Genomic DNA, 15029 nt, shown 5'->3' with positions numbered 1-15029 from the left:
TAACAAACTCGGGTATATATATAAAGTATCACATACCATGTAAAATGAGTTTATCTTGTTGGGAGACTGGATGGACCATACAGGTCTTTATCTGCCGTCATTTACTATGTTACTATGTCTAGGCAGAGAGCTGTTGAGTAGAACTTGGATACATTTTTTCACTGATGGCTCTGGTTGCCTGGATGGATCACTTCTTTAGCACTCTGCTTCTTTTTGTTCTTTGTTGCCATTGTTGACTGCATGGCTTTGAACCTTTCAGGATGACTAGGATGATGTTCTTATTTAACTTATTTGCAAAACATGGCATTAAATTTATAGAAACTAGACTATACATCCTTAGTCTCACTGAAGAGAATATCTATATAAATAATTCTCACCTCCAATGTTCTGAAGCTCACTGTGTGCCACGAAGGAAAGTGATGCACGTGGGTAGGAGGAACCCGAATTATGTCTATGTCATGCAAGGTTCCGCTTTAGGAGTTACGGACCGAGAAAAGGATCTGGGAGTCATCGTGGATAGGACGTTGAAATCTTCCGCTCAATGTGCTGCGGCGGCTAAGAAGGCGAACAGAATGTTGAGTATTATTAGAAAAGGGATGGAAAACAAGCATGAGGATGTTATAATGCCGTTATATCGCTCCATGGTGCGACCGCAGCTGGAGTATTGTGTTCAGTTCTGGTCGCCTCATCTCAAAAAAGATATTAAGGAATTAGAGAAGGGCGACGAAAATGATAAAAGGGATGGGACGACTACCTTATGAGGAGAGGTTAAGAAGGCTAGGACTCTTTAGCCTGGAGAAAAGGCGGCTGATGGGTGATATGATAGAGGTGTACAAAATAATGAGTGGGGTAGAGCAGACAGATGTGAAGCGTTTGTTTACGCTTTCTAACAATAATAGAACCAGGGGACACAAGATGAAATTAGAATGTGGTAGGCTTAAAACAAATTGGAGAAAGTTTTTCTATACTCAGCGCGTGGTTAGACTCTGGAACTCATTGCCGGAGAAGGTAGTGACGGCAGTTGGCCTTGCTGAGTTTAAAGGGGGTCTGGGCAGATTCCTGAAGGAAAAGTCCATTGATCGTTATTAAATTTTGGGGTTTAGCCAGGTTCTTAGGGCCTGGATTGGCCGCTGTCGGAGACGGAGTGCTGGGCTTGATGGACCTTTGGTCTTTTTCCCAGCGTGGCAGTGCTTATGTACTTATGTAAGCCCTGAAGCCTGCCCCTGAAACCCCCCCTGTAGTGTTTGTAGAGTCTCAGCACCACTCATAGCCCCGCCAACCCCCAACATAATTCGCAACTCCAACGTTCTGAAGCTCACTCCGTGCCACTGAAGCCCTGTAGTGTTCGTAACCTCACTCAGCACCACTCATACAGCCACCCTCAGCCCCGCCCCTTGTACAATACGTCACTCGCTACGGATCCTACTACAGCCACTCACAGCACTCCTCTCACTCCTGCTCCAGCCAACCCGCATCTTCTCATACCTCTGTCTTCTGATTGATTACGCTGCTTGCGACTGCGACGAGCCCTCAGCCCGCCTCACCCCACCATCACGCGACGAGCCCACCAATTGCCGCCTCCCTCACAAACGCCCTCCCACACATAACTACCGAACTAAAGCAGTGGCAGCAGAAGATGATGCGGAGGATAATGTAGCCCCGGCTCCACCACCCACTGCCGCTGTCACCCAGCTCAGAAGAATCGCATCGGTGCCTTCCGACTCCGTACCAGGGCTAAGAGAGTAGTCGGTGCACTTGGGAAGCCCAGCCTCCCTGCGCAGGATTTCCTCAGACTCCTTCAGTTTACTTTTCCGAAGAAACTGCAGCATGGCTAACAGCGTCTGACGGTCCTGGGACTCCGGCAATACAGACTGTGCAGCAGGAGAGGGAATCGGAGTTGTAGCTGCAAGAAGAGGCAAAGGAGCAGGAGGCAGCGGAGGTGGCTGAGAGTTGCAGCTACCACCATTAATAGCATGACCACTGCTGTTGTTATTGTTACTAACACTACTGTTGTTTCCTTCTCCTGCTTCATTTTCAGCATTATCACTCGCCACCTTAATTTCCACCTTCACCTCCAAGTCTGATTTACTCTCCGTTTCATTTGCATCTTCAGGCAGCGCCGCCATTTTTCACTGGGACAGAGTGGGAACGTGTTCCCACAGACCGTTTATGTCAGTACTTTTAACAATTGCGGCAGCAGTTACCAGACCCTTACCTCGGCTCGCTCACACAAGTTCAGTTTCAGACTTCAGAGGTTTTGACGCCGATGAGTTTACACGCTCGGTGACTGCTGCAGTCTACAGGCTCATGCGCCAGGCACACTCACTAAAGGGACCCCCACATCATACACAAACTCTCCAAGGGACAATCAGCATCTTTTGATCTGACACAGACACATACATTCCTTTACCCCCCCCCCCCCTTATACACACGACCAAACTCCTCACCCCCCCACACCAACATACACACACTCTGCCATGGAGAGACAGCATCTCTCTCTCTCTCTCTCTCACTCACACACACACACACACACTCCCCCCCCCCCCCCCTTAATACAGGAACTCTCACAAGGAAAATCAACATCTACTACTACTACAAATCATTTCTATAGTGCTACCAGTCGTACCCAGCGCTTCACAATTGAACATGAAGAAAAGACAGTCCCTGCTCAAAAGAGCTTACAATCTAAATCAGGACAGACAGGACAAATAAGGGATAAGGGTAGGACAGACAGATAGGACACATAGGGAAAAGGGACTATTGAAGAGAGGAAGACAAGATAAGGTTACGAGCAGGTGACAAGTTAGGAATTAAAAGCAGCATCAAACAGGTAGGCCTTTAGCCCAGATTTGAAGGCGGCCAGTGATGGAGCTTGACGTAATGGCTCAGGAAGTCTATTCCAGGCATAAGGTGCGGCGAGATAAAAGGAACGGAGTCTGGAGTTAGCGATGGAGGAGAAGGGTGCAATTAGGAGAGATTTGCATAGTGAACGGAGTTCCTGGGAAGGAGTGTAGGGAGAGATGAGGGTGGAGAGGTAGTGAGGGGCAGCAGAGTGAATGCACTTATAGGTTAATAAGAGGAGCTTGAACTGTATACTGTAAACAATGCTCCTACTGGCTAAGTCCGAGCAGCCTCCTCACCACCAGCCCGGAGCTCTCTGTTTTCCTCCTTTATGTGTTTCTTCTTTTTTCTTGGGCCTGTTTTTGGGATTTGCAACCCGACCCCCTTTCCTCAACAGCTCCCCGGCGGTTTTAAACACAGTCCAAGTACAGCCAGGCTTCTCTCAGCACAGTTCAATTAAGTCAGGCTGTTTTAAACACAGTCCAAGTACAGCCAGGCTTCTCTCAGCACAGTTCAATTAAGTCAGGCTGTTTTAAACACAGTCCCAGTACAGCCAGGCTTCTCTCAGCACAGTTCAATTAAGTCAGGCTGTTTTAAACACAGTCCAAGTACAGCCAGGCTTCTCTCAGCACAGTTCAATAAAGTCAGGCTTTGCGCGGGCTCAAAGCCTTGGGTCCCACCCTCTAGGTCAGTCTCTATTCTCCTCTCCCCACCCCTTTTCCAGCTGATTACACTTTTCTTCATTACCTCTGATAGGCTGCTTTTCCTTCTCCTGCCACCGGTTCAGCCACCTCCTCCACCAGGGTGGTGACTCAGCTTTTCCCCTTTTCTGGTAGCCCCCTTCTGGAGCTTCTTGGCCCTGCACCCTATTTCTCCTTACCCTGGGTTCTCCTGGGGCTTCCTGGTAGTTTCTTATTGGTATGTCCCTCTTGGGCAAAAGCTGAGCAACCTTAGGGTCTTCCCTCCTACCCTCCGGCTCTCTTTTCTCCGGTGGGTAGCTGGGGTCCCTCTTCCTTTCGGCATATTCCTTACATACCCCCTCCCTTAAGCTTTTACTCCCCAACTCTTCCCCCTTTTCTTCTTTATCCTCGCCTACCCGGGATAGGGCATCCACATTTCCCAAACATCTCCCCGGACGATGCTCCACTGTGTATTGGAAGGGTTGCAGTGCTAAATACCACCGCATTAGCCTTCCGTTGTTATTTTTCATTAAGTTTAGCCACTTCAGTGGGGCATGGTCCGTTACTAGCTTAAATTGCCTCCCTTCGAGATAGACCGTACACTCTTGTACTGCCCACCTAATAGCTAAACACTCCTTCTCTATGGTGGAGTAATGGTTCTCATGCGGTAGGAGTTTACGGCTTAGATACAGCACGGGATGTTCTGCCTCTTCATGTTCCTGAGACAGCACTGCCCCTAGCCCCCTCCCCGAAGCATCCGTTTGTAGGATAAAGGGTTTTTCGAAATCTACGGCCTTCAGCACCGGCTCATGGCACAGGGCCTGCTGCATCTGCTCTAACGCTCGCAGCTCCGCCTCCCCCCGTCTCAGATGGTCCGGGCTCTTACCCTTCAACATGTCCGTTAAGGGAGTGGCCATTTCGGAAAAGTGAGGGATGAATCTCCTGTAATACCCCACCATACCCAGGAAGCTACGCAATTGTTTTTTTCTCTTGGGTCTGGGAAATTCTTGGATGCTTTTAACTTTATTCAGTAAGGGTCGCACCTCCCCCCTTCCTACGTTATACCCTAAATATTTCACCCTATACTGTGCAAAGTAACATTTCTTCGGGTTCAGGGTCAGGCCGGCCTCCCTAAAAGCTTGCAGCACCGCCCCTACCTGCTTCAAATGGGTATTCCAGTCCTCACTGTGTATTACCACATCATCCATATATGCCGCGGCATATGTCTGATGTGGTCTGAGGACTCGGTCAAGCAATCGCTGGCAGCTTGCTGCCGCCGAATTAAGGCCAAAGGGCACCCTTTTAAATTGGTACAAGCCTATGGTGGTACTAAAAGCTGTCTTAGCTTGGGCTCCCGAAGAAAGGGGAATCTGCCAATACCCTTTTGTTAAATCTAGGGTCGTAAGATACTGTGCTGATCCCAACCGGTCCACCAGCTCCTCAATATAAGGCATAGGATAAGCATCCGTTTGCGAGATAGCATTAAGCTGGCGGAAATCAATACAAAATCTCCATTCCCCTTCAGGTTTGGGAACTAATACCACGGGGCTAGACCAGGGGCTATGGGACTCCTCAATCACCCCAAACTCCAACATTTCCTGCACTTGTTTAATGACTTCCCTCCTTTTCATTGGGGAGAGTCTATAGGGCTTTTGCCGTACAACCTTACCTTGTTCGGTTACAATCTCATGCTCGACTAGATGGGTATTCCCTGGGCATGCCGTCAAAACATCTTTAAAGCGCTCCAAGAGCCTTCGTATCTCCTTTTTCTGTCCCTGGGGTAATTGTGGGTTAACCCCGGGCTCGCAGGGCTTGAAAATCTCTCGTATTTGCGGCCCCAACTCCTCCCCTTCCTTTTCTTCCTCCCGAGTTTGGAACCCTACCCTAGCTACCCAAGGTTTCATAAGATTAACGTGAAAAGTCTGAACCCGCCCCCTCTCATTCGCCACCTCATACGTGAGGGGCCCCAGTCTCCTCCTCACCACCCAAGGTCCTTTCCACCTAGAAGCGAACCTATGTGGATCCTCCGATATCAAGATAAGAACCCTATCCCCAGATGCAAACTCCCTTTCCCTAGTCCCTCGATCGTAATAGCCCTTTTGTTGTTCTTGGCTTTGTTCTAGCCGGTCCTGGGCATATTCCTGCATCCTATCCAATCTGCCCCTCAGATCATGTAAATATTCAACTACCGACTGATCGGCTGTTTCCAGAGGTACCCAGTGTTCCTGTAAGATATCCAACATACCCCGGGGTCTCCTGCCAAACATTAACTCATAAGGTGAAACTCCTAGGGAGTCTTGCACCTTCTCCCGGTATGCATATAGCACAAATGGTAAAAGTTGGTCCCACCCGGTCCTATCCTCCCCTAAGGCTTTTTTTAGCATACCCTTCAAGGTCCTGTTAAAGCGTTCTACCATCCCATTGGTTTGCGGATGGTAAGCTGCCGTACGTACATGTTTTATCCCAAATGCCTCCCATACTTGCCTTAAGGTATGTGACATAAAGTTGGACCCCCTATGTGTCAGGACTTCTTGGGGAAAACCTATCTCACAAAAAATTTTTATGAGTTCCCTTGCAATACCCTTCGCCGAAATGTTCCTTAATGGCAGGGCCCATGGATACCTGGTGGCCATGTCCATAATCACTAACACATAGAGGAACCCTCTCTGTGATTTAGTCACGGGCCCCACAATATCCATGGCTATTCTCCTCCCCGGTTGTTCTACCCTCGGCAGAGGCTGTAACGGGGCTTTAGGAGGGAATCTGTCTGATACCTTTTGACAGTTGGGGCAGGACTTACAGTATTTCTCCACTTCCCCATAAACACCGGGCCAATAAAACCTTGCCAATATTTGAGTCAGGGTAGCCTGGGAGCCCTTATGTCCGCCCAGCGGATGATCATGAGCCAGCCTTACCACCAACGGACGAAAAGCCCGAGGTACCACCAGCTGTCTCCCTCCTCCCGAGTTTTCCCAGCTAGGCACCCTTCGATATAATATGTTCCCTTCTATCAGGAACCCCGGGGCTACCTGGCCTTCTCCCTGGCGCGCCCTTTCCCAGGCATACTCTAAAGTTGGGTCAGTGGCCTGCTCCCTATGAAATTGGAGAAACTGCTCTCTTAATTCTTCCGGAGCCACCGGCAGGTAACTCTCCCTCTGTACCCGCTGAAAAGCCTCCCTTCTATCCTTCTGTTCTTTTTTTTTCACGGCCTTTTTCTTTTTCTCCCGGCCCGGCTCGCCCAAAACCTCCCCCTGAAAAGGAAAAACACCCCCTAGGCCTTCCTCTTCCCCGTCCGCCCCACGGCGTGACTGAGCTCTGGTAGTAACCAACACTTCTTTCTCCCCCATACACTCTATAAATGGTGGCCAATCCCTCCCTAAAATCATATCCTGGGGTAATCTGGGCAGCACTGCCACGGCCATCTCTAGCTCTCCGGTGGACCCCTTTAAGTTGACCCTGTGGAGCGCATACCGTGTCCGGGCCCCATGTATACACTGTATGGACACGCCTCCATCATAGGTCTCCCTTCCCGGGGTCCCCCGCTTTCGTATCTGTTGCCACAGCCGCTTAGAGATCATGGATTGGTCAGCCCCCGAGTCTAACATGGCTGTGATGGGTACTCCCTCCACCTTAACCTGCGTAAGGTACCGGGGCCTGCACCCTTGGTTCACCTGAGAGATCCACCCCTCTCGCCCCTGGCAATCCCTTTTGAAATGTCCCGCTTTACCACACTTAAAGCACACCTTGCCCCCAAAAGGAGTAGCCTTTCTACTCGGGCCGGCGTCCAGCTCGGTCTTTTTACTCCCCGCGGGAGCCTCAGGCTTAACTAGGGAAACTTTTGGCCCCCCCTTTTCTACCACCCGAGCCTTTCCTCCCTCCCTATCGGGTCCACCCCACTGCTGGGCTTCTAGGTAACACTCCAACCCCGCGGTCACTCCCTCTACCGTCTTACATCCCCTCTTTATCAACTCGGCCCTAGTCTCCTCAGGCAGCCCCTGGAGGAATTGCTCCACTACCAATTCTTGCAGTATCTCGTTCAGGTTGTGGTGTTCAGGCTCCAACCATTTTTTCACTAAATCCATTAGCTTATGGGCTACCGCTTTAGGGGGGTCCCCTTTTCCCATTTAGTGGCTCTAAAGTTACGTCTGTAAGCTTGGGTACTGAGTCCATATCTGTCCTTAATAGCCTCTCTCAACCTTCCATAGTTGGCAGCCTCCTCAGGAGACAAATCCCTAAAGGCTGCCAACGCCTCCCCTGACAAGGAAGGCACCAATCGCATGGCCCATTGCTCTTGTGGCCACCCAGCAGCCCCAGCCACCCTCTCAAATGCAGTCAAAAAATCGTCCACATTATCCTGCTCGGACAACTTTCCCCAATTAAGTGCATTCATGGATACATGTCCTACCGCACCGCTTCCTCCGGGCCCTTGTCCATTTGCTCCGGGTTCCCCATCTCGAGGAGCAGTAGCCCCTCTCTGGAAGAAGTCCTGTAGCATGTTTAGTACTGGTTGCTGCTGATCCCGGGCCGCCATCAGAGAGTCCTCGACTATCTTGGCCGTTAGCTCCTGCTGTTTTTGGAACTGGAGAGTCATCCACCCGAAGATCTCCTTGGGGTCCATCACGGCACGGGCACTGCCACCTGGGGGAGGGACAAAAACAACAGAGAACCACCTCCAAGTGCGATTACCTCACTTACGTTGGACTCTTTCTCTGATCCCTCTAACACCTCCCCCCCCCCCCCCCAGTTAGGCCCGCTTACCGGAACCCAAGATGGGTCTGCGCCTTTCTCAGCGTTGGCCCTCTTGTGGGGCTTCTCGTCCAGTCGGGTCACGGCCTCCTCTAGCGACAGGTCCTGCAGAAAGATCCCACCACTGCCACCACTTGTAAACAATGCTCCTACTGGCTAAGTCCGAGCAGCCTCCTCACCACCAGCCCGGAGCTCTCTGTTTTCCTCCTTTATGTGTTTCTTCTTTTTTCTTGGGCCTGTTTTTGGGATTTGCAACCCGACCCCCTTTCCTCAACAGCTCCCCGGCGGTTTTAAACACAGTCCAAGTACAGCCAGGCTTCTCTCAGCACAGTTCAATTAAGTCAGGCTGTTTTAAACACAGTCCCAGTACAGCCAGGCTTCTCTCAGCACAGTTCAATTAAGTCAGGCTGTTTTAAACACAGTCCAAGTACAGCCAGGCTTCTCTCAGCACAGTTCAATTAAGTCAGGCTGTTTTCAACACAGTCCAAGTACAGCCAGGCTTCTCTCAGCACAGTTCAATTAAGTCAGGCTGTTTTAAACACAGTCCAAGTACAGCCAGGCTTCTCTCAGCACAGTTCAATAAAGTCAGGCTTTGCGCGGGCTCAAAGCCTTGGGTCCCACCCTCTAGGTCAGTCTCTATTCTCCTCTCCCCACCCCTTTTCCAGCTGATTACACTTTTCTTCATTACCTCTGATAGGCTGCTTTTCCTTCTCCTGCCACCGGTTCAGCCACCTCCTCCACCAGGGTGGTGACTCAGCTTTTCCCCTTTTCTGGTAGCCCCCTTCTGGAGCTTCTTGGCCCTGCACCCTATTTCTCCTTACCCTGGGTTCTCCTGGGGCTTCCTGGTAGTTTCTTATTGGTATGTCCCTCTTGGGCAAAAGCTGAGCAACCTTAGGGTCTTCCCTCCTACCCTCCGGCTCTCTTTTCTCCGGTGGGTAGCTGGGGTCCCTCTTCCTTTCGGCATATTCCTTACAATACGGAAACGGATAGGGAGCCAGTGAAGTGACTTCAGAAGAGGGCTGATATGGGCATAGCGGCTTTGGCGAAATATTAATCGTGCAGCAGAATTTTGAACAGATTGAAGAGGAGAGAGATGGCTGAGTGGAAGACCTGTGAGAAGCAACTTGCAGTAATCCAAGCGAGAGGTGATGAGAGTGTGGATGAGGGAGCGTGCTCAGAAAGGAGAGGGTGAATTTTGGTGATATTATAGAGGAAGAAACGACAGGTTTTAGCAATCTGTTGAATATGTGCAGAGAAGGAGAAGGAGGAGTCGAAGATGACCCCAAGGTTACGAGCAGGTGAGACAGAAAGAATGAGCGTGTTGTTGACAGAAATCACACACACACACCCACAGCCCCCCCGACCCCCTCCAAACAAAAAAACACATACACTGATTCCAAACAACGCTACCCTCCCCCCCCCCCCCCAAAAAAAAAAAATGACACCGCTGATTGGTCATGCAACTCAAACACTACCAACCAAAACAATAACCAAGGCCCACGCCCCCTCCTTCCGGTACAGGGCTAAGGAAAGGGAAGTACAGAGGAAGAAAGGCTATTGTCCCCCATACAAACACTCTCACACACAGACACTGCTACCCTCTCCCCCCAACACCCACATCATACACAAACTCTGCCACCCTCCCCCCCCAATACCCACATCATACACAAACTCTCCAAGGGACAGACACACACATACATTCCCCCCCCCCCCCCCCCCAACATCATACACACTGAATTTGAAAAAATCATACAAATACAACTAAATAACAACCAAACAAAGACACAAAAAACCACATGATATCATACATAATACAACACTGTAAATTATTCATTAGCATGACAACACATTTATCATACCAATACCTTTCAACACATTAATTGAAGAAACACAATACCTGCCTACCGCCCGTTTCATTGGTTTCAGAAACAAAACACTGATTCTCTCTCTCTCTCTGTCACACATACTACACCCCCCATCCCCCCCCCCCCCCCCCCCACTTTGGATGTGTCTCTCACTCACACACAGACTTTCATACTCTGTTTCATCATACACTACAGAAAATTATTATTACCATCAAAGCATATTTCTCCAAACAATTCCCCTAAAAACATTAATGGGAGAAGGTGATTATTTATTTATTTATTTAATTTATTTATTTATCTATTTATTTTGTTACATTTGTACCCCGTGCTTTCCCACTCATGGCAGGCTCAATGCGGCGTACATGGGGCAATGGAGGGTTAAGTGACTTGCCCAGAGTCACAAGGAGCTGCCTGTGCCTGAAGTGGGAATTGAACTCAGTTCCTCAGTTCCCCAGGACCAAAGTCCACCACCCTAACCACTAGGCCAGTTACCTTGCTAGCGCCCGTTTCAGTTCAATGAGAAATGGGCTTTTTTTAACTAGTAAAGCATAAATGAAGGAATGCAATTAAGGGAGAGATTAAGAGGGGCATAATCGAAAGGGACGCCCAAGTTTTCCTGAGGACGTCCTTGCAGGATGTCCCGGCAAAGGGGCGGGGAAACCCGTATTATCAAAACAAGATGGACATCCATCTTTCGTTTCAATAATACGGTTGGGGATGCCCAAATCTTGACATTTATGTTGTCCCTAGAGATCGGCGTCCTTAGACTTGGTTGTTTCTGATTTTCGGCGATAATGGAAACTAACATCTCAGAAACGACCAAATGCAAGCCCTTTGGTCGTGAGAGGAGCCAGCATTTGTAATGCACTGGTCCCCCTGACATGCCAGGACACCAACTGGGCACCCTAGGGGACACTGCAGTGGACTTCAGAAAAAACTCCCAGATACATAGCTCCCTTACCTTGTGTGCTGAGCCTCCACAAACTCCCCCAAAACCCACTACCCACAACTGTACACCACTACCATAGCCCTTACAGGTGAAGGGGGCACCTAGATGTGGGTACAGTGGGTTTCTGGTGGGTTTTGGAGGGCTCATATTTACCACCACAAGTGTAACAGGTGGGGGAGGATGGGCCTGGTCCGCCTGCCTGAAGTACACTGCACCCACTAAAACTTCTCCAGGGACCTGCATACTGCTGCGATGGACCTGAGTATGACATTTGAGGCTGGCATAGAGGCTGGCACAAAAGATTTTTAAACTATTTTTTTTTGGGTGGGAGGGGGTTAGTGACCACTGGGTGAGTAAGGGGAGGTCATCCCCGATTCCCTCCAGTGGTCATTGGTCAGTTGTTATAATATCACAAGAGAACTGCATTAGCTGGGGGTCTTAGTAATTTAGTAAGTCAGTAAGCAAGCAATGCAGAAGAACTTAAACACAACTGAGATTTTTTATTAACTATTTAAAATCTAGTTTAACTACTGGGCAACTACCAACTATTTTTGAGTAGTTCAGCTTTTTGTATTAACTGCTGAAAAGTAGTTTAACTATGTGGCAATAATGTAAAATGTAATTTTAAAAAGAAAATGTCAAAGGATGAAAGAGAGAATAAAAATAAATAATATAAATTAAAAGGTATATGCAACCATCAAATATGAAATTAAAGTATTTGTCACAGAATGCTATTAATTTAACACATTTTTAATTTTGGGATATATATGGAAGAATTATAGTGCAGGGGCTTGCAAGAAACTAAGGGTATAAAAATGCAAGATGCTAGGAATGAAGACGTGTGAGTAATGATGTGGGCAGAAGGAGGAGGGGAATGGAAAAAGGGAAAAGAGAGGGGGATTTTTCAGTCAAACCATTAATACTGGTAGATCCTAGTGATGAGCCATTCCCTAAAAGTCAGAAATGAGACTTGGCTGGGTGATAGTTATTATCTTGTGATTATTTATTGTGAATTGCATGAATTTTACTTTACAGACAATTTGTATTGCATTTTTGTACATATTAGCTCTGGTGTAAGCTACCTCAGGCAGTCCTTTGGGATTAAAAAGTTGGGGCCGAAGTGCAAAACAGAAATAGAAAACACTTTAATTTCCACTGTAAGGAATGCAAATCATCTGACTTGGCTTAGCATATGATGAATTGTTCTAGATTGCTTCTCCATGAAGATTTTGATAAATAGTTTTGTGTTTTGTTACAAATATAGGTTTATTTTAGTTTTTATTCTTTCAATCTGTAGGGGTGGCGATTAACCAAGATTAAAGTCAAAGCTGCTGCAAGGGGTGTGGGCAAGCAGAATGACTGCCTGAGGTATCAGCTGAGTTTTAGGGACAAGGTGTCGACAAGTGCAGACCTTTCCCTTTTCGCTTTTGTCCAGTGACACAGATGTTAATACTTATTTCATGTATTGCAGAGGCCAGACTCCTGCTGAGTCAGATTTTCAGGTTCTTGAAATTGCTCGCAAACTGGAGATGTATGGAATCCGATTTCATCAAGCCTCTGACCGAGAAGGAACTAAAATTAACTTGTCTGTGTCACATATGGGAATACTAGTTTTCCAGGTAGGTCAAATCAAAGTCAGTATACAGCACCCCATCATAAACTACAAAATACAGTGCAATCCGCTTAAGTGCAAGGGTCTGGGACCAAAGAAATACATACAGTTAACCAGAGCGTGCACTTAACCGTTGTGACCCAAAGAAACTTGACATCTGATAAACATATGTACAGTACTGTTTATTATACGTACAGTATACAGTCTCCATTAACTGACGTTAGGCTTACTTGAAATAATCAGTGATAGTCCTCTGTACACTCTTTTGTCTGTGAGTTCCATAGACTACGTCTGCCAGACGGTAAAAACTGTCTTAGTACTGACATCCAGATAGGCCCGTACGGTGTTGAGACTCTCCAGCGCTCTTGCAAAAGTGACAGGAGGTTGTTGAATTTCGTCAGCATGTGCCTCGTTGCTCATTTCATTATCTGTTTCATCATCAGCTGTTGCCTGCGTGTAGGCACATATCTCGACATCAGTGCTGTCGTCAGCTGCTTGTAGATCGTAATCAACAGCTACGTAGTGATGAAACTCCTCTTCAGTAACACCGGCTGGGATATTAATAGCCTGTTCATCTGACGCGTTTGCAACAGCTGCATCTGTTCAATCCCTCTCCACATCCTTAACAAAGCTTGCCCGCTTGTAGCAGTTCACAATGGTTGTCTGTGTAACATGATTCCAGGCTTCTTTCTGCATATGTAGGGAATCCACAGTGATAGATTACAAGCCAGTTAAACAGCACGCTTATCCTTGCCAGTCTGGTCATTCATAACGCTCATCAGACGACGTAGCACAAGAGCCCGATAATGTTGTTTGAAATTGGCTATTATGCCCTGATCCATAGGTTGGATCAGAGAGGTAGTGTTTGGTGGCAGGAAGACCACCTTGATGTTAGACAGCCTGACATCATCACTGTGTGCAGCACAATTATCACAAAGCAACAAAATCTGACGCTTTTGTGCCCACATTCTAGTGTCTAACTTCTTTCGCCACTGCTTCCAAATTTCCCCAGTCATCCATGAATTTGCGTTAGCGTCGTATGACACGGGAAGTCGCTTAACTTTCTTGAAGCAACAGGGCTGTTTGGTCTTTCCAATGACGAAGGGTTCCAACTTCTCACTCCCATCCATATTGCAGCAAAGGAGGATCGTCAGTTGTGCTAAAGAAGGCTTAAGCAGATATTTATAGTTCTCCAGCCACATTGCTTTAGGGTACGCTGACTGTAACGCCCCCTCCCACTTCCGGTGGTACAGTATCTGAGGGTCAGTGCGTCCCAGCAGGGCCCTGTATATACGTGTTATACTTCCCCTACCTCCCCCTCTACGCATCGCTAATTCCAGTGCTGTTTCTTCTAGCTCCAGCTCATCTTGCGCTCTCCTTTTAAGGAAGCTGCGAAGACAGCAATAATATACTAAGCCTCTTTGTACCAGCCCATACTCTTCCTGCAGATCTATGAAATGTACCATCTCCCCATTGTTCCATACTTGACCTAGTGTACGCAGACCCGCCTGAGCCCACATGTCGAAAGCCCTTTCCGTCCTCCCTAGGGGAAAACCCACCGCCCATCTTATTGCTGTTTGCCGGTACCACCTCCTCTCAGGGAACATTTGCTTCCTAATTTGATACCATGTCAAGAGTGGGTGTTTCAACCCCAGTGGCAAGTTCTTGATTATGGGCGCTAGCTCACCCCCTGTCACCCATAGTATATCTTCTATCTCGCGCCTACCCAACCATGCCCGCTACCAATGCATCCATTTCTTAGATGCCCCCGGAACCCATTCAGCCAAGATTCTAATTTGTGCTGCTTGGTAGTATAAATAAACATTAGGGACTCCCATACCTCCCCGTTCATATGGTTGGTACATCATGGTTCGCCGCACCCGTGGTGGTCGTTTTCTCCATATATACGCAAATATTTTCCGGTTGAGTTTTACAAAAAACTAGTGGGGATTGGAATAGGTAGCGCCAAAAAAGGTAGAGTAATTTGGGGAGCATCATCATTTTAATGGCATGGATGCGACCTTTCCAGGATATATTAAGCCCTTCCCATCTATCAAGTTCTTTAAACAATTCTTCTGTTTTTGGGGGGAAATTGGCGGCGAAGAAGCCCTCTAATAGTGATGTTATCTGTATTCCCAAATATCTGATAGATTTATTCGCCCATATAAAAGGGAATGCCGCCTGTAGGTCTGGCAATTCGCTGGTCGGTACCGTAAGGTTAAGAAAAACTGATTTGGCTAAATTAGGTTTGAATCCTGACAACTGCCCATAATGCGTCAAGTGTTCAATTACCCGTGTTATTGAAAGTTCGGGTTGGGAGAGAGTGAGCAGGATGT

At 48.0% G+C, this 15029-nt stretch overlaps 1 protein-coding gene across 3 annotated transcripts in view; it reads left to right on the top strand.

The window, feature by feature from the left end:
* Positions 1-15029, top strand: part of FARP2 (FERM, ARH/RhoGEF and pleckstrin domain protein 2) — a 750352-nt gene that overhangs the window by 348478 nt on the left and 386845 nt on the right. For all 3 annotated transcript variants that reach the window (XM_030215608.1, XM_030215609.1, XM_030215606.1), the window contains exon 8: positions 12553-12700. In XM_030215608.1, coding sequence (XP_030071468.1) covers positions 12553-12700 — 148 coding nt within the window. The remainder of the gene's footprint in view (positions 1-12552; positions 12701-15029) is intronic.

The sequence above is a fragment of the Microcaecilia unicolor genome, chromosome 10 (assembly GCF_901765095.1).
Source record: "Microcaecilia unicolor chromosome 10, aMicUni1.1, whole genome shotgun sequence".
Lineage (NCBI taxonomy): Eukaryota > Metazoa > Chordata > Amphibia > Gymnophiona > Siphonopidae > Microcaecilia > Microcaecilia unicolor.
The sequence above is the reverse complement of the archived record's forward strand: the minus strand, read 5'-3'. Positions and strand labels throughout refer to the sequence as shown.